This window comes from Varroa jacobsoni, unplaced genomic scaffold, assembly GCF_002532875.2.
Source record: "Varroa jacobsoni isolate VJ856 unplaced genomic scaffold, vjacob_1.0 contig00216, whole genome shotgun sequence".
Lineage (NCBI taxonomy): Eukaryota > Metazoa > Arthropoda > Arachnida > Mesostigmata > Varroidae > Varroa > Varroa jacobsoni.
In genome coordinates this window covers 55,458-77,449 of record NW_019214430.1, presented here as the reverse complement: position 1 = coordinate 77,449, position 21,992 = coordinate 55,458, and the positions used below count along the sequence as shown (strand labels likewise).

At 39.4% G+C, this 21,992-nt stretch overlaps 1 protein-coding gene across 2 annotated transcripts in view; it reads right to left on the bottom strand.

Annotated features, from left to right (window-relative positions):
* Window positions 1-21,992, bottom strand: part of LOC111270946 (secretin receptor) — a 69,631-nt gene that overhangs the window by 11,818 nt on the left and 35,821 nt on the right. For both annotated transcript variants that reach the window (XM_022851440.2, XM_022851443.2), the window contains exons 3-6: window positions 12,356-12,551; window positions 11,033-11,156; window positions 10,661-10,820; window positions 10,201-10,261 (exon numbers count right to left, since the gene is read on the bottom strand). In XM_022851440.2, coding sequence (XP_022707175.1) covers window positions 10,201-10,261; window positions 10,661-10,820; window positions 11,033-11,156; window positions 12,356-12,551 — 541 coding nt within the window. The remainder of the gene's footprint in view (window positions 1-10,200; window positions 10,262-10,660; window positions 10,821-11,032; window positions 11,157-12,355; window positions 12,552-21,992) is intronic.

Here is a 21,992-nt window from a genome sequence, read left to right as displayed (position 1 = left end):
GATGCAAAGCAGACTGCTCCTCCTAACGTGTAAAGAGACTGACCGAAAAAACTGGATAACAAACGCATCAAACAGAAATGTTTCCATTACCCCTCCTTAATAGCAACAGCGGCCATTGGAAAATATTGTTTGACTTGAAAAAAAAAGCAGTTTAATTAACAGTCTTTAATATATTATATAATAATATTTAATATATAAAAGGCTGCCAATTGATTGTACAGGGATACTATCGACTTCAAGCGAAGCTTGAAGTAGTGCGTATATTTTCTAGAAGAGATAAATAGCATATCGAAGTCACAGTTGATTGATGAGACAGACAACTATGCTTACAACCGCTTACTATTTTTTGTCCCTGCTGTTTTTACCCTTTTTACCCGTGCACTGTAACCGTATGTTCGCGATATATGCTATCTGGATAACACAAAAGGTTCTCGAGTAACAACGGAATCATATCCTCATTCTTATGTTGTTTCTATGATGAGATCACTCGGTTTCAGTCGGAATCGGTAAACAAGACACGCTGTGGTCTTTCAACAAAAAATAGTAAATTAATTTCGGTTCCTCTCAAAAAACCTTATAGGCATAATACGTAATTAAGATTAATAATAAAATATATAAAGATTAATAAAAGAAGTAAATGATGTCGTTATCATCTAATCGAACTAATAAAGATAGTTACCTCTCGCGCCAGCTAGATTTTTTAATGACAATTAGTCTCTTATGTCCTGAACAGGACTAGAAAGCGATGACGCGGCAAGCCCTAATAGCCCTGCACCCTATAGACAAGTAAACAATGTAACAAACGCGGACGCCATTAAACACTGTTAAGTTAGCCCAAAAACGCGATTTCGAACTGGTCATTGAAAACCCGCGTTAAATAGCGTAATATACGTAAAGTTAAGATGGGCAGCTGAAAATTTCCGGTGCTGTGTAAGTAGCAGAAAGCCGAACATCAAAAGCTTCGAATAGCTTCCATCTAGTGGCAGTTTAAAGTAGTGAATTTGGAATGGTTTTCAATGAAGAGAGGCGACAGAATCATTCATATCACCGGTCAAGTACACTAAAGAGATCTACTAATTCTTAAACAGGTACCCGTTTGGTAGATTTTGAAATGATACAGCCGGTGCCGAACTTTATCGCAGCGTGTGGCTACTGGGTCCTGTCTCATACAAAGGAATTGTAGTACGAAGTCATAGATGGCTGCGGCTTTTTTGGTCGCATTGAAGAAGGCTGCTCTGTCCTGATTAACTTAAAAATCGAATCATCACTAAAAATATTACAGTATCCGGAAATACGCGTCTGCTTGTCGCTCAATGGCGGATCATATAAAGCCTACTTTACAACAGAAGTACTGACGAATAGCAACATAGCTGATCTACCATTAGTACAAAAATGACCGTGCGGACGATCCGCGTATCAGCGATGCGTTTTTCATGATGCTGACGGGGATGCGGCTGCCGGCGGTGAATGGAGCGACGACAAGGAAACAACGATTAGAGCATGGACGATCATCGGAGCGACAGCGATGACAATACGCAAGAGGAACTGTGGCTACTTGATCTGTCCATGAGTAGCACTCCGACGCTGCCATAAAGATACGAAATGAGGTCTCGCCTCGCATCAATTACCAAGTTTCAAAGAGGCCCTCCCTGAAAGGAAATAACTACGCTCGCCCTCGACATAAGGCTTCAAAGAAGTGCACTTCGTTTTCACTGAAACGTCAACTTCTTCTGCCTATCAAATCAGCGTATGATTTAGTAAGTGCATTGTACTGAAACTTACCCCATCAATCGCCAAAGCTGTTACACACTGACTGGATTGTTTGAATGTATAATCGACTCACAAAATAAGCCCATGACCGTTTGCCGGGACACGAATATAAATTTACTAGTTAGAAAAAGGAAATTATTTATTATGTTTCTACTCTAACCAACTTCCGATATAAATAAATCTGAGTGTTGCACTAGACATCCTTCCTTGGCTGATTGGTTCCGCGGTCTCCTTCATAGAAAGTAGGTAGATCTATAGTGCATACTACACAACCTGTGTGAACAAAAAAAGGTACATAATTTTAAGGATGGTGCTTTTTCCAGTGAAAAATCTGATCCATTGTAAATAGGCTACTCCTGGACGCCTTTCGGTGAAGCGTTGTCACTTCAAATCTGTTCTTGAAAGGTTAAGAGAATATGTGCTTAGGATAAAACCAATCAACAACGAAAGTACGTTCAGTACAGAGCGGTGAAAAGTATCACTCAGACACTACTCGAGACTCCGGAGCAAAGCAAGGTTGTTAAGCTTGCCCTAATGTTAAATCACTGTAGCTTCTGAGATTCTGCGGCCATAACATAAAGACCTGTCCGTTAAGCGTTGTGGGGTCTGATAACCTAACCTTCGGAGGCTTTAATAAAGCAGTTACCCTATTTGCTTTTTTCAAAAGCCAGTTTGCCAAATTGCCAAGCTTGCCACGATTCCTTGTTTCGACGCGTCTCCTAGAACATCTCCTTTATTTAGTTTCCCACCTATTACCGAAGACTGATAGTCTTCTGCCATGTCTGTGAAGACCGATTTCGCTAACCCGGTTAACGCTGTATCATCTAAACTTTTTCAGCAAACATTGCAGATTACTGCGCGTTCGCCAGCACAACCATTCAAATATTTCTTCAAATTCATGTTCTCCCAACATCGTCTCAGATCATTTGCGTTATCCTCTTATCTAAGGGTAAAAGTAGCCGTAGTAGCCTAATAAACTATCGAGCCAAAGCTATAACCCGTATGTGTGTGTACGAACGAAAAATAAGTTAGGTACTAGCTCAATTATGGAATATCTATCGAGCTCTCCATATCGCTTTCCCGGTTCGCAATACTGTGACTTAGCTTTCTGTAATGTTTATAACTACATTACCTATTTCTGAATCGGAGACAATGCCTTTCTTATAATCTCAATCGATTTTGCAACGGCCTTAAACATCATCTCGTTCGGTGCCTGTTTACAAATAATCTCCTAGATTGACTTTTGTCGTTTGTAACTCGTTCAAATAGTATTTAACTAATCGCAAAAAAAGAAAAATGTAGAACTTTTTAATGCTCCATAAACATACTGAGTGACTCAATCAACCTTGAAGAAACAATCATACATCTGCGTTAGGATAGCCACTTTCTTAAATGGAGCCTAAAATGCAATGCTTTTGTCGCCATACTGTCCGCTGTTTGCTGCTCGTTGCCCCTTGGTACCATATTTAGGACACCTGGAAAATCTTTTCAATAAGGTGTATAAACTCAAGACACCCATACATATATATATATATATATATATATATATATATTTGGGACAGGGAGCGTTTTAATGGCCATACATACACACTCTCTAATATTGGGATACTGTGTTATTGAAGTGAATATATGAAGTACTTGACTATTATTAGCGAAGGTGAATGAATGAAACTCAGTTGATAACTGTATATCGTATACTGTAGTCTTGTATAGGTACTATTCTATTGTTGTTGCATGCTAGAAGTGTTTTATGATTCTTACATGATTTTTGATTGGCTCTAATAGCTAAGTAATGCTTACTTAGTCGAATGCTGGCACTTGTATCAAAAAACAGGAAATGTATTTAAGCGAGTTAGCTTCGCCTATATTCCCTGTCTCATTTCATTCTTTACCTAAAGCTTAAAAATATACAATAGTAGTATACATGAAGTACTGGCGAGTTATGTTAAATGACTCAGCAAACGTTTTGTGTACCCTTTACCCTTTACACCCCCCCCCCCCCCCCCGACCTATTCGCCAGGCTAAGGAAGCGAATGACGAATGATTTAAGAAAAAGCAAAATATTTTGAATGCTTGCCATTAAGGATTCTTAGCGAAGGTTTTTGTCATGTTAAACACGAAAGTTACGCAGAAAGCCATAACCATGTTTGCTCTTAGGCCCTAACAATTCATAAATTCATTACTTCTAGCTGGGCCAGAACAACGTATACAAAATTCGTAGATATGGCTGTGGATTTAGTAACCCCCGTGAAGCAAGGAGCAAATTAGTGCACGAATAATAAGAATCGTCTATAGTATTACTATTTCGCTTCGACATTTCTTTTCAATCAGAAAACAGTTCCTGCAATAATCGTTGTCTGAAGTGCCTTTAGAGGCAATGAAGGCTTGTGTGAATCCAGCCTTTTTTTGTAGCCGTGACCGGGTTTCTTCAACGAACCTTTACTTGATAAGGATAGTTTTATTGATGACAGCTCAGACTGGGAATCTACGCTCACTGGAAACCTCTTCTACGTTTCGGAGAGATATCGCCGCCCGTTTAAACGAACGAAAGTTTTACTTCGCCAATAGATAAATAGTGAGTTCCGTCAAGCTATTTAACCAGGGTACATTGACGTATTCGTTTTCCCATGCATGTGAATGGTGGAATATATGCACATACGAAAACACTGTATAGGTAAACACGTATCACTCTTTAGAACTCGTCAAAGATAATGACAGGCTTCAGGCTACAAGACAAGAGGACTTCAGGCTACTGCGTAGTTTTCACTTGTAGAAGTCGTCGAGAAACCGATAAGAAAAAAAAAGATTAGCCTTTTTAACCACTCGAATTTAGAAAACTGACTTTGTTCAAGATGGTTAATGCCTTAATCTAGGTATCTCTAAATTTAAAATCAAGATTTAGTTTGTTCGAGGGACATTAAGTACGCCTAAGGGTTAATGGAGCTATACGGACACGGAGCTATATGATTTCCTCCGTTTTCTCTAACAAGAAAACCTTAACTCTGATATGAAACAGAATTAAGCTGTTAGTATCTTTGAAATATACGGTTCAAACATTTCATCACTGTATTATTACTGATTGTCATCGAAGGCTACATGGATAACTGTTTCGGGTTAGCGACCACCACGACGGATAAGCCTTCGGTACCACTCGGTTTAGCCGGCGTGTCCTTTTGTCCTTTTCAGTAACAGAAGTCTTACGGAAGACAATTTTCTTTTCAGTGTTGCTGAGTCATTGATCTCTTTACAAATATAATTAGTAACCCATATTGCCTAATATCCAGTTGCAAGAAAGTTCCGATGATAGTGTGATAGCAGCAGCGTATTTACCGAGTTACTGTCGTTTGCAGCAATGCGTAATGGCAATATGGGAGGCAAAACTCAAAACAGTTTAGCCTGCAAGGAGTCTTTTATAAACAGAGTAGTGAAGCACCCTCTCAGCAGTGATTTCTGTTGTTAACCTTGACCCACAGAACTACACCATCCCTCATCTCATAAACACAATTTTAGCTACACGTTTAGATAACATCTAATCGAAAAATTTACCTGTGGTGGCAAGATGAGAATAGCAAGGTAAGCATTGTAAAGCAAAACACCGATGGGTTAGAGAAAAGCGGAAGGTGTTCTTGAAATTGTAACTAGTGTTTACGCAGGATTTTTTATTTCAAGTAAGCCTTCGCACTAATTAATGAGATTTTCCTGGTTTCGTGGACCCCCTAGTCCGATGAACAGGTGCATGCAGCTACCCATTAGTGGCGGCAATAGTTTGATTTTAGACTACAGGCACCTAAGTAAACCCGCTCAATGTCCGATGTCTACCCCCATTCATCTAATATCACATATCTCACAAATACTCGTCGTAGTGAATCGTACGCTCGATAATATCACACGTGTTAATTAGTACTCACGTTAAATAATCCTCATTAAATACTTTATCTCGATATTGCCATTATTAGCTTATTTGAAGGTGTCTCTATTAGGCATGAAGTATGCACCGACGAGCAGCAAAATTTGTACCGAAAAGCCACAGGTGTTCTTGCCGTCCAAGAGACGATTGACTTAGCTGCCTTCTGAATGAATAAGAATACAATTTTTTTATTTACACCAAAGTGGGCTGTTACTACAATTCTTCCGGGTGACGCTAATTTTTTTCTAGATGGAGACCAGGTGCATAATGTACTGGTTTTCAAAGAATCAGATTCCACCTTTGAACCTGTTATAAAGTTTAGTTGTGGAATCACGACTTTTGTTCCTAGATGGTTTTGTTGCCCAAAACTATGGCTTATCACATGATAAGAATATAAATTTCTCACAGCAAGTACAGGACGTTTCCTCAGACAGGTAGCATGGAAATGTGCTATCCTCCATCGATCCAAATAATATAACCTATCAATGCTTCGCAAACAAAATAAGAACGGTTCTCTTAGCAACGTCTTTGAAATAAAGCAAAATTATCTGCGTAGTAGCCCACCTATCGGTACTTTTGAAGTGGGCCACTCATGATACTGTTAATCATCTTTTAATGGCGCGTGGCAAGATTAGTTTACAGAAAACCCGTCCTATACTACTATATATTACAATCATTTTGCAAACTGCTTGAATACGGGAAACTTCATATCGCATCGTAATGAAGTGCAATAGTCTCAATTTCCAATACATTAACACGTTCTGGTTGGCTTATTGCCTCGTTTTAAGCATTTTCCAAGTACTGCTACGATGCTGTACACACATGGTGGTTTTCTGTGGACTATGTACACCGTTTCATCCATGTTTATGTATTGTCCCAAAAAGTAACGTTCCAAAATGGGGTGCCATTGAAGGCCAGTCTACTAGATTGTTTCCCCTGAACAATCTGACTTAACAGTGTCAAACAACAGACTCAAACCCAACATCGTATTCAAGAGTTTAAAAGGGATCCTTTGGAAAATATTAAAACGCGTGGCAGCAAAGGTCGATCATGCGCTATGAGCGGCATGAATAACCGAAACATGAAATGATTATTGTGGATACCAAAGGATCATCGAAGGCGCTTGATTGATAAGTCTTGTAACAGACGCAAATCGCTTGCTTAGACGAATGTTAGCGGACAGTCGAAAGAGGTACTACATTCATTCCTACTTAGCCGCGTGAATATCATTTGTGGGTCTAAATCGAGCTTACGATATAGGTGCATTTGGGTAGAGGGTATTTTTGAGGGATAAGATTCGACGTCGACAGCATAAAAGATAATTACTTATGGCCGTTTTTATGGATCCGGCGAGTCCGAGTATAAAAATTCGTTTTGTATAGTTTTGCAGACGTTGCGAATGTCGGCAGCGTACACTCGTAGAGTTGTAGATCGGAGAAGGAATCGTGTTCAACATGTTGTATGTAGCGATATATACCGCGTGCGATCACTTCGGTGCGCGGTGGAGCAACATGGGATATGGGCACATTAGGTACGGAAGAAAAGCGCAGACGAAGCACTTGTCGAACACCACCCTCATTTTTCCGTACTCAGCTTGACAATATAGGCTTTCGAAGGCATTTTTTTGATATGAAACTATTTTACTTGAGCATTCTGGCCTACACGCGAGCCGGTTCATGACGACGAAACATGAGCTTCATGAGGAAAATCATGATACCCCACAGTGTTCAAGAAATATGTGTGGCTATTTAAACGTATTATTTCGCAGGATCGAAACGCGCAAGACTGACTCTTTTTTTGAACACTTCACCTGTTGCTTCTATGGCGACTTGCGTTTCTTTGAAAACTGTGTGGCTTTATAACCTTCCGAAGTAGTTACCCGTTAATTTACTTTGTTTCTTCACCAAACAGATTTAGCGCTGTCATCAAAGTATAACATTTTCTCGAAAGGCAACACTACGTCTTGATTTATTTAGGGAATGGTGCGTTTAGTCATTTACCGATACTTCCGAATTCAATGAACCTCTGAGTCAAGGCCTCATGCTCTATTGCCGTAAATAATGATGCGAAAACGCTGCTGTCTGTTTCGGAATTTAGTTGAGGAATGATGGGGAAGATGAGTTTCTAACTGCCAGTTCATCAGGGTGTTTTTGTCAGAACGGCAACATGAAGTTACGGCAACATCCCTTAAAACATTTTCTACTGAATCACTTCTATTTCAGCCTTTGTTTCAGAAATTTTATCAGATGCTCCGACAAATATGCACGAATTCCTTAGGGCAGTATGGCTATCTGTAACATTCATATGATACTCGAGCACCCGATACAAACACCTGTCATGACATGACTACAAATAAAAATGTGGGAGTCAACAGAGAGGTGCATCCTGCAAAATGCAATACTGCTTTCCGTCACACTGCTTTAATAGATAATTATCCATAATTTTTCTTTTTTTTTTCATCTAAAACATAATTTTCATTTATTAAAAAAAAACAGTTTGAAAAAGTGAGATTATTAGCACTAGGCAAAATCTAGGGACAATATATTTTCAATCTGGTTCAAGAAAGAACCTCTTTGGGGTGCGACATCTGTCAGATGATGTATTATAACATCAATTAGACTTAAACGGTATGTTGTCCTGTCTTGTCAGTATTATAATGTGAAATGTATTCGTAAAATAATAATTCTAGCATTAACAAGGCGGATTATAAGTTATTTGTTTCCTTCATCAAACTTAAATGTTCAAATCATATTACATAGCATCTGTGGCCTTTCGTGACAACGAACGTGCACATATCATAAATATATGCAATGAAGATTTTGATAAAGTTGAGACCCTTCGTTATATCGATGATCACACGTTATGATCTACCTCAATGCGCATGAGCGGAACTTTATTCCGTCATAAATTGGATTCGAGACGATATTTTACCTCTATTGAGATAGTAGATGCATGCTGGCATATATTTATCCCAAGAAAGCTATCTACTGAATTCGAATGCGCTAAGTTGGCGAACGGTGGAGACGCAACGTATAGCAAACGCTTGTTAGGAAGAATGAAAGATGTTTGCTAGGGAGCCGGCGCAACGAAAGAATCCCGCAGAGCTATCAGCCTCATTGCAATATATTCATCCTCGTGTATGTGTACAAAAGTGCAGTCAATTTTAGACGATCCAGCAGGATTTGGGTCACAACGAGTACGCGAGCACCACAAGCGATTTATGGCGATCGAGTCCGGCGACCCAAAAAGAAATCAATAAAGATGTAAGGACTGTCGCTATTATGTGCATCAACAATGATTGCTGTCGCAGTGGTTGATGCCATCATGTCATACGACTTCGTGCTGCTCGATGCTGCGAAGATATTTACATGATTTTCCTGAGAAAATATTAAGGATAGCGATCTGTTTTGGCCAAGGAATACGAAGTGTTGAAAAGGCAAGAGTTGGGTGAAATGGAATGAAAGACCCAGAGTGAGAGAGTGAAGCGGCAGAAGTGTGGGAAGGCAGCGAAGAAAAACAAAAACGATAACAACAAAATGCTCGCGAACGCGTATTGCTCGCACAATTATAGTCCAGCGAAGATATAGGTATATATTTAAGAAAAACTTTTGATGACAACACGCGTTTTATGTGTTCTTGTATTCCTAGACTGATTTAGATGCTTGACACCGCTCGTTTATACTTCAACACTACACATTGATATATTAAGTCGCAAGACATTATACGACAAGGACATAAGCCTAGCGTATGGGAAACTCCATTTTGTAATGCCTAAAATGCGATAATAAGCAACCCAAGACAGTAAGAAATAGAAGCTGCTTTTAGCGTTTAAGGAATACGCCAGAAAAATAAGCATCGAGACCGTAACTCGTTCATTTAAGTGCCTTGACTTATGCGTGTACTTATAGAAACGCGTTGTTTAAATCTGCCGGCGCTCCGATTCGTGCGAAATTGGCTTAATTTCCACGAGCCAACTTTACTTACTAAACCCACTTTGATAAAAATGTTTAATGCATGGGTCACTATATATATATGTATACAGAGACGTTTAATCGCGTAGGGTACGTCCTCCTCCTTGAATCCTGGAATGTTTATACTATAAGTGGCCAACATATACCATAGATATACATCTGTCAACCAAGCTGGTCGCTGGTCAAATTAGAAATCTTCTTTGCCTCGAACCTTCCTTACACGCAGCGACATAATAGGCTTTAATTTTCTAAAGTGTCGAAGGCTGCCAATAGTCAGAACATTAGCGAACAGTTATCTATTCTACGCTTATACCTAATGACATTGTTCTAAATATACCTGTTGCACATGTGGCAAAAACTGGTTTAAATAGTTTCGCCATAACTTCATTATGTAGTTATGATTTAAGCATCTGTTGAAAGATTTTGAAAAAGTGAATTTTTTGATCAAAGACAAAATTTAGCTATTATTACCCTTTAAGTGTGATGTAAACCGCAGTATCGTATCATGTCTCATTCCCCATACGGAGTACAATGAGGTTTCAGGCAACTCACCGATTATTGTCGTAACAGAGCCGTGCTATTGCCCAGATCGCCACCCAAGGCAGCGGAAGACCTGCACAATTAACATATGACAATATAACAAAGCGGAACATACTTTATGGACGGATAGTCGTATATACGCGGCGTTGAAAACTGAAAGAAAATTCTAGCTCAAGTAGAACTCAGTTCAAATCTTATTAAAAATAGTACTCGATCCAGAAAGTTAAACTGTGGAATATGCATATGTCTAGTAACGCAAAAATAACTTTTCAAAAAGATAAAGCCATACGCATTTTGGGAGTACGATCTTTGATTAAGGCCAGCTGATCATAGACACAGGTTTTTTCTATTAATGCTTGTCAGATATTACAACATATACTAATCGCCTTATAATGTTCCGCTCAAGACGCTACCGTAGATAGCAAAGTATAATGCCTTTCCAGTTCTACGAGTTTTGTTCCCTTCAACTTACCCCAGCCCATGACTATGTATTTTGCAATTTTCGAATTATCAGCGTAAACCGACATGAAAATGATATTGTAGAGATAGAGGCCTTCCATCAAAATCCAACAATAATTGGCCATCAACGAGTAATGAAACGAAAGCGTGAAGATGCGACAACTGATGAATTCCTGAAAAAAAAATTACCTCATAAGTTACCGCAGTCATTACCTTTTAAACGAACCTATATCACAACAATCTGCTTAGTAGACTATGGATATTTGGATTATAATATTTTAATCATTTACTGGCGATATACGAATGGCAAATTATTTCTTCTATAGATTTCAACATTTATTTCAGGGTAGATCGATTTCTATTTGCATGTATACGTCTGCCTTACATGACTATTGAAGGATGTTATGCCCCTGGTAAAATAGAGATGCTTAAATACCAGTACAGTACATCGAAGGATGAATGACGCAGACAGATGTAAATGTAATTTGTTACGAGCACACCGTAAACGTCTGTAATTAATCAGCGAAGTAAAACTACATCTTAATAACACGAAAATATATAACCATATAACAATAAAAGACTTTAGACGACCCCTCTAGCACACTCTATAATGAAATTGAAAAAAAATTATCTAAATACGAAACTGACGGTATCAAATCAGTGAAGACAAAACAACAAATAGACGAATGTTCGCCTTGTTAAGCGCGTTTTTGCGTGATTTCCAATGATATCATGTTATCCATGACCTCATGCTTTTTTTAAATGAAGACAGAAGCGTTACAGTACTCCATCGTAGTCTTCTTAACCTTGTTTGGGATTAGTATATATTCTGCTATTATATCGTTGTTATGTTTTTGACCTAATATAAAAATTAAGCTAATTCTGGTTAGTACAATATTGTAAAGCTTAACTGTCGTCGTTATTGTCGAAAACATCGATATTGTAGATATGGGCTTACCGGCCATGTTTATAAATAAAAGCTATTCAACATTATCTCACTTCCAGGATGGCAATTAATTGTAGAACAGCAGGAGATCATAGCATACTGTCTATAGTCATTGTTTCATACGACAGTGCATCTTTTTTTTGGCCTTAGAGCAGATTGTGTGCCAAGAAGGTCTGAAGTAAAAGCATCTGCTTTTTTCTTTTTCTAGACTGGAGGTCGTAAACAAGACTGTATTATAAGTACATGCGTCTCCAATGCACCTCATGCGTTACTGCAACGTTTTAGCAGAAACTAAACTAGATGACCCAGAGTACTCCTATTTATGGGAGATAAGCCAACGCAAGAAGGATGCCTCTTTAGCTTGTACAACGAAGGACTAGGTTGTCATTTGTTAGCTGGTATTTAAGTATTCATAGAAAGTATCGTTCGTCATTATATTTATGTTAGTAGCAATGAGCCGTATAGTAACGCGTTACAAATCTCGAATGTAATTCTGTTAAACAATAGCTTTGACATCGTGAACTCTTCTGGCATTTTCTGATTTTTTAATTAAATCACAGAATAACCTTCAGTTTAAAGCGGTGAAAAAGTAACGCTTGTCTCTGCTTTACATTTTAATCTGTTATGGATCGAGTGTACAACATGCATTACAATTAGCGTCGTTTACCTAACACGAACTCAGTTACAGGTATTCAAGGTTACGAAACTGCTATCTCTTTTTGAAAACGAACTTAAACATATTCGTTTGTTTCCAAAACTTACTTAAGAGAAGTTAGAAGAAAAAAAGCCAGTATCAGTAAAAAAAGAGACGATGAATAACCGATAAGTGAAATTCGATTTAGTGTCGAGAGGTGACCCTGCAACGTATGAATGTAATCATAGTAGGCCTGTTCAAAGCACGCTTCGTACTTTGCAATACTCCATACACCGTGTGTGCTGCAGGACCGTTCCACCATATCTGAAAACAGGCCATGAAAAATCATTGTCATAGTGGTGGAAATCATGGCGGTCATTTCTCCAATACATTTATACGATTCCAAGGTTAAAATAGCGGGAACTGTTTCAAGTACGCTTCCTATAAAAGTGATCTATAATAAAATTCAATCAGTTTGAAAGTCTAATTATATTTGACTTTTTTGTATGTTTTGTTTCCACCTGTTGGCACATAATGATAGAAAGCGTTCACATGTTGACTAAACTTAAGTTGTTGACAAAAATGCGTCTCTCTATATCATTTAGATAATCTGGGCGCTGCATTTATTTCCACTGGAAGATCAGTACATCCTACAGTTGCTCCATCGAGGGCGTCAAATATAACGCTTCCCAACAAAACAAAATGCAAATACACCGTACTACTGACGTAATTCACACAATTTAGTCTACATATTTTGTCTCTGACAGGTACTTCTTCTTTGTATTGTAGAATTTTCTGTCCTTCGCTTACAGTTATTTGAATTAGGTTAGCGAAAGAATGATGAAAACTGCAATTGTCATTTACCATCTTGGAAGTTATCGACTGTATATTTAGAACTATTAAATTTTTCTTTTAACCGAAAGGCTTGGAACATAAAGTTACCATCTCGAGAACGAGGAAGCGGATGCCAAACTAGGCTAACATTTCGTAAACGTTAAACGAGACATAATAGTGAAAAGCTACTGCCAGAACAAAGTTACAACGGTGTTTTTTTGTATTGATAACAAAAAAGTTCAGTGTCGACTTTGCGCATGTTTTCCCCAGGGTCCTTTCCTTATACAACAGACACATCAAATGCCCTTTAACAGGACAACTTTTACTGTAGCTTGAAGTGCACGAACGGTACGGAATAGCAAGAACACGCTGCAATTTAGAAAGAATATGGGACTGCTCCTACACAGGTTACGTTAAATACGCAAGTGAAATTCTGAAATCAGATTGTCATCACATACTGCAACGCGTCGGTTATAATGTCTTTGGATGGACAAGGCTAAGTCTGTTGATCCAATACGATTTAACAACTGCGACTATATCGTTCCGTTTTACTCGGCCATCTCGGCCGGGCGGTATGCCTTCAGTTCACCGCTACGGTTACTACACGTCTTACGCTTTGCGTCGTTGTCTCAGTTCAGGGGAAATTCGATTATTTGTGATGATTGAGACCTTAGAATACGGCGCAAGTTTTTGTGAATAACGCTGTTCCACTGGATCATGCTAAGGGGTGCAGCGAGCCCTCCAAATCGTCAACGATGTTTCACTTTTCAGAAGGTTTCCCAAGCTGTAACTCAGGGAATCTGTTGTAGCGTCTAATGAATGGTTCCACGGCCGTCCGTAACGGTCTGCCTTTGTTCTCGCATGTAGTTGGCGAGAAAATGCCATAGCTGACGAAGCGTTGCCGAGCTCGAATTCCTCGCTCCTATAAAATCATGTTGTTTATTCGTGCATAGCCTCAAAAACGTTAACGTGAACCTTGTCAAAGCTTGAAAATATCAGCGGCCCGGCCTACCGCGTCAGTACCATACGTAACTCCTGTACTCCAAAATGACGAAGCGTATCCTTCACAACTTTTCAGCCCTCCTTGAGTACGCTCATCATTGGCGATTAACTCACTATTTAATGTACTGCAGGTTCAGTGAGTGGCGTTTGGTTTATGAATGACATACGTCCACCTGGCATGTGGATGGTGCTTACAACGCGAGGCTAAAATCCTGGTTGCAATACTACGCTCGAAGCTGTTACTGTCCTTTCGACAAGTAGTCCCGGTCTGTACAGATTAGTATTGCATATGAATTAACTCGTACTGCTATGATCAAATTAGCAAAAGGGACCTAATTTGCCCTCTAATGCACGTTCGCTACAGATACTTCAAGGTCGGACTCTACCTCCACTTATATACAAATACTCTGCTTCAAGTTCACAAATGTGCGTTTCTACGCCTTGACGAGTTTCAAAAGCTAACCTCTTCACCCGGAAAGCCATCCGCAAGTTTGTACTTGAATCCCTGTCACGTATCAGTTCCTACCACCTCGCGATCATACCATACCAGCGCGGCTTGCCTGAAGTACTTCCTGATTCTCTGGTTCAGGCCATTGTCCTTAAGCTTATTCTTAACCTATTCGACGCTACTCGATCCAGTTTCTCGGTTTGCTATCGTTAGACTCAACCCCCCGCTTCGTTCCTTCTTCACTGTGGAGCTCTCACGAAGTCACGTTGCATTTCGTCTATCCAACCGCTGCCACCACGCCGACTACAGTTCGCTTTTGGTTGAACTATACAGGCTCTTTCGAACTTTCCGGTACGCCCTGAATACATTCATTTATTGTAATACCGAATATCTATTTCAATGTGTGAGTTGATTCTAAGATGTTCTTAGTGCAAGACAAGTTTAAATATTTTTAACCATATAAACTTTTGTTTACATCGAACTTAACATATCAAGTCTACGTAGGATACCCTTTTAGAAAACACAACGTTTCGCGTAGCGGAATCATTACTGGAGTTGCTATTTAACGATCTTACTCAAAATGGTACACTTAGTGATCCCCACAATTCAGAAAATAAGCCCGAGGAGCGTCTTATTAATTTAACCATCAGGAGTGGCTACTGATATTGTAAATAATAGTTTCGTTTGCCGAATATATAAGAGGGTACAAGGCCATCCGAGCCTCTTCTTAATAACGGAGCTTTTTGTGTTACATGATGCAACGTTTGTTTATACATCTATAAAAACAGCCTTATATTATGTCATGTGTCTATTACAGGTCATCTACGAGGAAATTTTAATAAGCCTTTCTACATGACTTCTAGCTGTCTCACAGAAAGCAATTGGCTACATGTTTCCTGTTGTTAGGGTAACAGGATCAAAGACAGCATGGCAGAAAAGGTACAACTAATTTGATTCCGGCTTGCCCAGCTTTGAACGGTTTTTGTTATGTCAGATCAAAGCCGTTTTAAAAGCACTAGCAGAAATTGCACTGAACGAAGAGCCTGTCGATTTACCGTAAACGAGTTACGATGTTTAAAAGGAAAGTAAAAATTTTAGTAGCCAGTGATCGGATATCGCAGTCTTATTGTTACTAACATTTCAAACCAAATCCATAAGAAATTAAAGAGGCTAAATCCTTAATAGATTATGACAGATAGATGTTTATGCTTTTCTAATATGGTGCAGCATAGTATTCTCGGTTTTATTCTAGGAAGCTTGTAGTAATACTTCAGCTTACCTATCTGTAAGTACCAGGACATCTCACTTGAGTGACTGCCGTTGTTAAAATTTAAAGGATAAAAGAAGTTATAAAACGTAACCAATAAACGATGTCGTTTCCGACAGACATCAAAAAGTCGTGTGCTAACTAGCCAAATTCGAAACGGGGATAATGTTCGCACTCCAGTTGTTGGCTATCCTATACTAGGACCTGCATTTTCACGTTGAATTCTACTTTCTTATTGTTTAACCGTCTCTCTGGCTCTCTTAGCTGTAACTTGGATTTTGACCGATTTCATTTACTCTATCCTGTTTAACATAGAACTATATCATAAATTAGAACTACTGAAACAATTACAGCTTAGGCGCTTAAAGTTGGTGATCCTACACTCTATTCTCTTCGATCATCGCTAAAGGTTCATCCTGAAGACCACGAAGACGAACTTATGCACAATACTATAGTTGTTTCGCCATGTCTATATTTAGGTTTTACAATGAACCTTCTCCACGAAGCTTTGCAGTCACAATCAATTTGAAACACGATGAACCGACGTTTTTGCACTTGAAACAGTTATTCCCCTGCTTTCTAAAAAGACCTGAATAGTAGTGTCGTTCAACAACGGTCAGAATGCCATACCGAGACTACGAGAAGACCAGGAAGCTGACAAGTTTTGATAAGGTTGAGCCTTTGCATAGGTGAAAATGATTGACGTCGAAGAACCAGTTCACACGATCTAAAGGTAGGGAAATATGCATATGTTGGAGTCGTGAAGTATGTAAAGTGTGCGATATTTCTGCCCATAAACGTTGTTGGAATTACTAGCGTTTCAATAGGAGAAGAACCAGGATAGTTTCCAAGGTTTTTGAAAGGTTAGGCCATGTTCCTTCCTTTTTTACTTCGAGCAACGCCCTTGAGGAAGCTCCTTAGCCTTCAGAATAAAAGTTTGAAAGGTGGACCCCTATAATCTCTCTCCGTGGTCGCTGTGAACTGACGTCAGGTGTTCTATTGATTCGAGTCGAAAACTATAATATTTCAGTTCCCACTTTAATCGAATCGAGAAAAGTTGTGCAGAATAACAGTTAGTCAAGCAAACTTGTTCAAAACGAAGTTTGAGATCTATTTCTTTTTCAAAAGTCATTTGTTGCTAACACGATCACTGTCAGATTTTTAAGCAAACACCGTCACCAGCTGTGGCCATATTCGTGAGTACTGCCAAGGTTAGTTCAAAAAGCCATGGACGATTGATACGATTTTTTAATTAGATACAACATAAAAATAATTCTATTGTAGAAAGGCTAGCAACTATAGGGTATTTACCTAGATAACAGATGTTCAATGTTGTTAGGTTTCGAAGCAATGCCTAGAATAGTTTAAGAGTCAAATCGCTTGACCGGATCGATAAACGTGATTCGGAGTAATTAGCTTTCGTGCGCCATGGAGCCTTAGTCGTTGGTGAGTGGTGCACGATAATAAAAGCTCAATGAGCGACATTTGTGAAAACTTGTTCGTTGTTGTCTACCCATTGACGTTGTTTAAGCCTTGGCGCGTTCGAGAGTGAGTTCATACTGTCATATGTCAGCCGTCAATTAGGCCTCTACCGCGTACATGGAGATTATTGCCTATGTGATAGAAGAACAGATGAGCATGTAGTGCATTTGTACGATCAGGTTAAACAAAATAAGAAAGTGCATAACCTTGTATATTAGTGAAAAAAAAAAAAAAGACGAACCACTATAAATTTAATATATCGTCACAAAAATACCGAAATGAGACAGCTCGTATGAATATATGAAAGTAGTTGTCTATATATAATAGAGACACATAATTCACTTTCGCTACCGCTACTGAGTGGCATTATGTCTATGTTAGCGAACGAATAACAAATATTTGGGTTGTATTTTCTCTGTTTAGCTGATTAGGCCGAACCCAATATTTGAGGTTTTCCGAACGCTTTAGGCTCTTGGCTTGTAGTCGTTGTTGCTATTATTTCCTGTTTCCTTTTTGGCGGGAGACAGCGCGAACAATTCTATAGAGATGAAAGCAAGGGTCACGTATTTGCTTTGAGGCAACAAATTAGACAATTGGTTTTAATTAACCAGTTCTCATTTATGTGTAGCCAGCTGTACAATTCCTAAATATTTTTATATGCTGACGAATCATATTTTTCATTTGATGAGGTGGTCTTGTATTTTTGTTAGTGCGTACAATGTCATTAAATTGGCAAACGACTTAAAATGAATTTTACACGACTTCTTCTAATGAGATTCGTTTCGGATCGACTCTGCTAAATGTTGTCCGTTAAAATTCTCCCTCCTTCTTGCCATAAGTGTGCGTTTTTACACCCGTTTACCGCTTTATTCCGCTCAGTTTATGACGCCACAGATCACAGCATTATGCAAGCCAAACGAAAACAAACGAGCACTAACCATGATTAGCATAGTTTATTTAAAGTACATTGTTTGCACCTGTTGACGGCGGTCAAACCTAGCCCGCGACTTTCAAAAGCTGCCCTCGTGCGCCTATGCTCCTGCATTCTGTCTAAGCAGACATACATTCATTACAAATCAATATCTGTCACCTGAACATTTTTCTCTCATTGATGCATAGAATATTAATAAATACTAATACCATATTAATAATTCTTCGAAAAGATTCGGCCTACAACTGTTATTCGACATGCTTCTAATTTTCTTTTCATCCTTAAAATTGTTCGCTCTCTGTATAAGCTGGATGAACATTTTTCAACTACTATTTACCTCATAGAGCGAATATTTAATTGTATTATTAGCTAGTACGTCGCAATAAATTGGCATAGTTTTTACTATTTCACATATGTGAATACCATTGAAACCAGTGCTTTGAATGAATTATGCAGCAAGGAATTTTTAAAAATGCCGGGAATTTTCAAAAATTGTGCGCTAGCCGGGTTTGGTTATGATCAAGGCGTCCTATTGTTCTAATTATCTGGAGCCGGCTACATCTTTCGTCTTGAAAATTTTTATGTGCACGTTGTTTTTCGCAGTGGTTGGCCAGTTACGGAAAAATTTGATATTGCGAAAACTGAGCGAGACCGACGCGTGGCCCGCCACGAGATCGCTGAAGAACCAAACGCCTATTACCAAACAGTTTTAAACCAGAAGAAAACCCGCTATAAAATATTATTTAAGTGACATGGGAGTTGACGCAACAGAGTTTACCAAGTCGCAAAGAAAGTTAACAAACTCGAGAAGCAGGCGATTATGGGCGATGAAAAGTAAATCGCATACAACATCAATAGACAAATAAAATCGATCTGTGTTAAGGTTTAAACTGACGCACAAAGAGTATACTGCTATGTGTTTGGTGGGGCTGGAAAGGGATCGTGCATTATTATTAGCTGCTACCTGGCAAAATATTGATTCGAACCTTTACGGTGAACAGCCGCTTAGGCCTTGAAAAGAATCGACTGGAATCAACGAGCAGGAGGAACGCCGTCTGCCATCGCGACGATGCCGAGTCACATACACATACCTTCAACTACCGTGAAAAAAATTGAAAAAAACCTGAACGGGATATTTGACGTATCTGCCGCATAGCCGCGACACTGCACCAACAACCGGTTTGGTTTCTGCAGAACCCTTATTAATTAAAAAATAAAAAACAGAAGCTTATCAATAATTAGAACCATTAACAATGGTTTTAACTTCAATGAAGGAATACAAACAAATTCTCACAATTTTTTGTCCAGGAAATAACAGCAGCTTATCGATAAAAATACCGCATATTGGGCTTATTTGGCAACGGTGGGATGACCCGTGACACAGATGCGTCGGTGAGACGACTCGTCGAGTGTTGGGTCATTGGACGCTGTCGCACGAAGTGGTGTTTGACCAAAAAGATGGATAGAAAAATTTAAGCACGGTAGCCGGCTGACGAGATAATACAAAAAGCGCGACAATACCTACGACAGATTTCGCTAGTGCGGTTTGACTCGTCCGCATAAGACGGCTTTTAGATAGGACTGTACGTCTGCTTTTCTCCAAAGCCGTGTCGTCCAAAGGGTTATTGGGCAGCTACAGAAATGCTTTGAAACTATATGTATACGCTAAACGAGCACAGCTGGGCTAAAATTTAGCGTGATCCTGGACATCCAATGGATTATGAAATCGGCTATTTTCGTAAACTTGATAACAATGGATGGAGTTGATTCCCATGCAAAATTGCCTCTATTGATCCGAGCTGACATCTGCTTTCAAAGCAGGGGGGAATTCGTTGCTATTGTTGCTTTGAAGGACGGCCTATCAACGCACAGGGCCGGTGGATAAGCGTTGCAGTAAGGAAGGAATGCAAACGGGGACGAAAAACACGGTTGTGTGAGCACTGCGAGACTCGAAGGCCGAGCTGTGGTCATTCAAGCCTGTGTGCTCGCTTTTCGTGCGTTCATCATGGCGCATGAATTAACCAGTTATCGGTACCCGAAAGGACAATGGGTTTACCTTTAGCGGGAGTGCACTATGTTGATTTAGTCCGAGCGAATCAAAATCGGCCTTGCCAAAATCAGCCGAAGCTTAAATGTTTGCAGTCTGTTATCTTCGTTGTTTAGACAAAAGTATATAAGGTACGCACGCGGCTGCGACGGGCGCCGCCTTACGGGGGATACCAAAGCGCGCTCCTCGCTACTCAATAAGCAATCTGCAAATCTTCCGCTCGTATGAGGCGAGTACCTTCTCCGTTAGGCGAGCCGAATAGCCTTTATTATTACGGGCACTCTTACGACGGAGAAGTGTCCTTCGAGCTCTAGGAATAGGCTTGGGGACCTGCTGCCCCGAGCTTGTACCCACACGGCATCGAAGGCCGGCTGTTATGGTACTTATTACTCGGCTTGAGAACGTCGCCGGACAAGCGTAAGAAGAGATTATGGAAGGGTCTAGGAAAAGCAACGTTACTAGACGAGACAACATCCTACCGGATAAGCAGTACAGAGTCGCAATTCATTTTGTAATATGAATAAATATACGTTTGCTATCATAAAATAAGAGCGAGTGGTTATGCAACGTTCGTTCCTGTTAGCCAATAACTCAGCCAGTTCGCTTTAACGTATAGGTACTAGCTCCTTTTATTCACAGCGGTTGTAAAGTCTGTATATACGTGGCACAGCCAGAAGCTCTGGATGGTTAGAGGGTCTTCATTTCTCTTTCGTTTAACTAATATACACAGGCATTTGTAACAGAGACACCTTGATATCGTTACTATATTCCTATGGTACTACATGATCCTTAGGTGGTATTTTCATTGATGAAGGATATCATGAATTGAGAAAATCAACAAATATACAAAGACCAGCTTGCTTCGAGATGTGAGGAAGCCACAAACTCGTCTAGAAGGACACAACGGGGTGTACGGGGAAACAAGTGAACACGACGTCATGCACAATAACAATTTTGAAGTTATGGTGCTACTTAAGGGGAAGTGTGGGTGAACCAGCACTGAAAATAATTCACGACCTGAGACGCCGCACTCATGAAATTATGAAATTGGTACTGAATTATGCACGGTTCTGATATCAAAATATTGCGGAGATAATTGACTTATCTAAGCGGTCACGAGAATTTTGACTGATGTTTCACCATTGGCGATATAGATTAAAAATTCTAGGTGTGATCACCATTAAGATAAAAACTTCTGCAGAACCTTGTTTTCTGGGGATATTGACCTTTTCTTCATTAGGAAAACATATTACTTTCGGCGCATCTTATGACTACTGTGATCATTCATATGGTCTTCTTAATCAATATCTGAATGGTCAAATCGCTAGGGACTCTCACGGTCGATTTCAGTTGAAATAAGAGATCACGCAGTTCCATACGTTAGATATGACACACTTTACGACAAGTTGTATGCAGATAAATAGGCAACTACCGTAGACCTTTTAGCATCGATTCTGGACGCTTATTAGGCAAAAGTTATTTTAAGGGATTATCTGCTAGCTGCATAATATAGTCAAACACATCTCAATTGTGCTTTCAAAATGCAGTACTATAATGTCACATTCTGTGACACGACATGGACCTATCCAGATTATGGCCATGCTATTAACGTACAGCTCTTATACATACACTATATGGTTAAATCTATCATTTGTGTATTCCACACGGCTTTAACAAATGCGAAATAAAGACTTTTGGCTTATATATATATCCCTAGGATTAGATATTAAATATTTTCGGTACAATATACATAT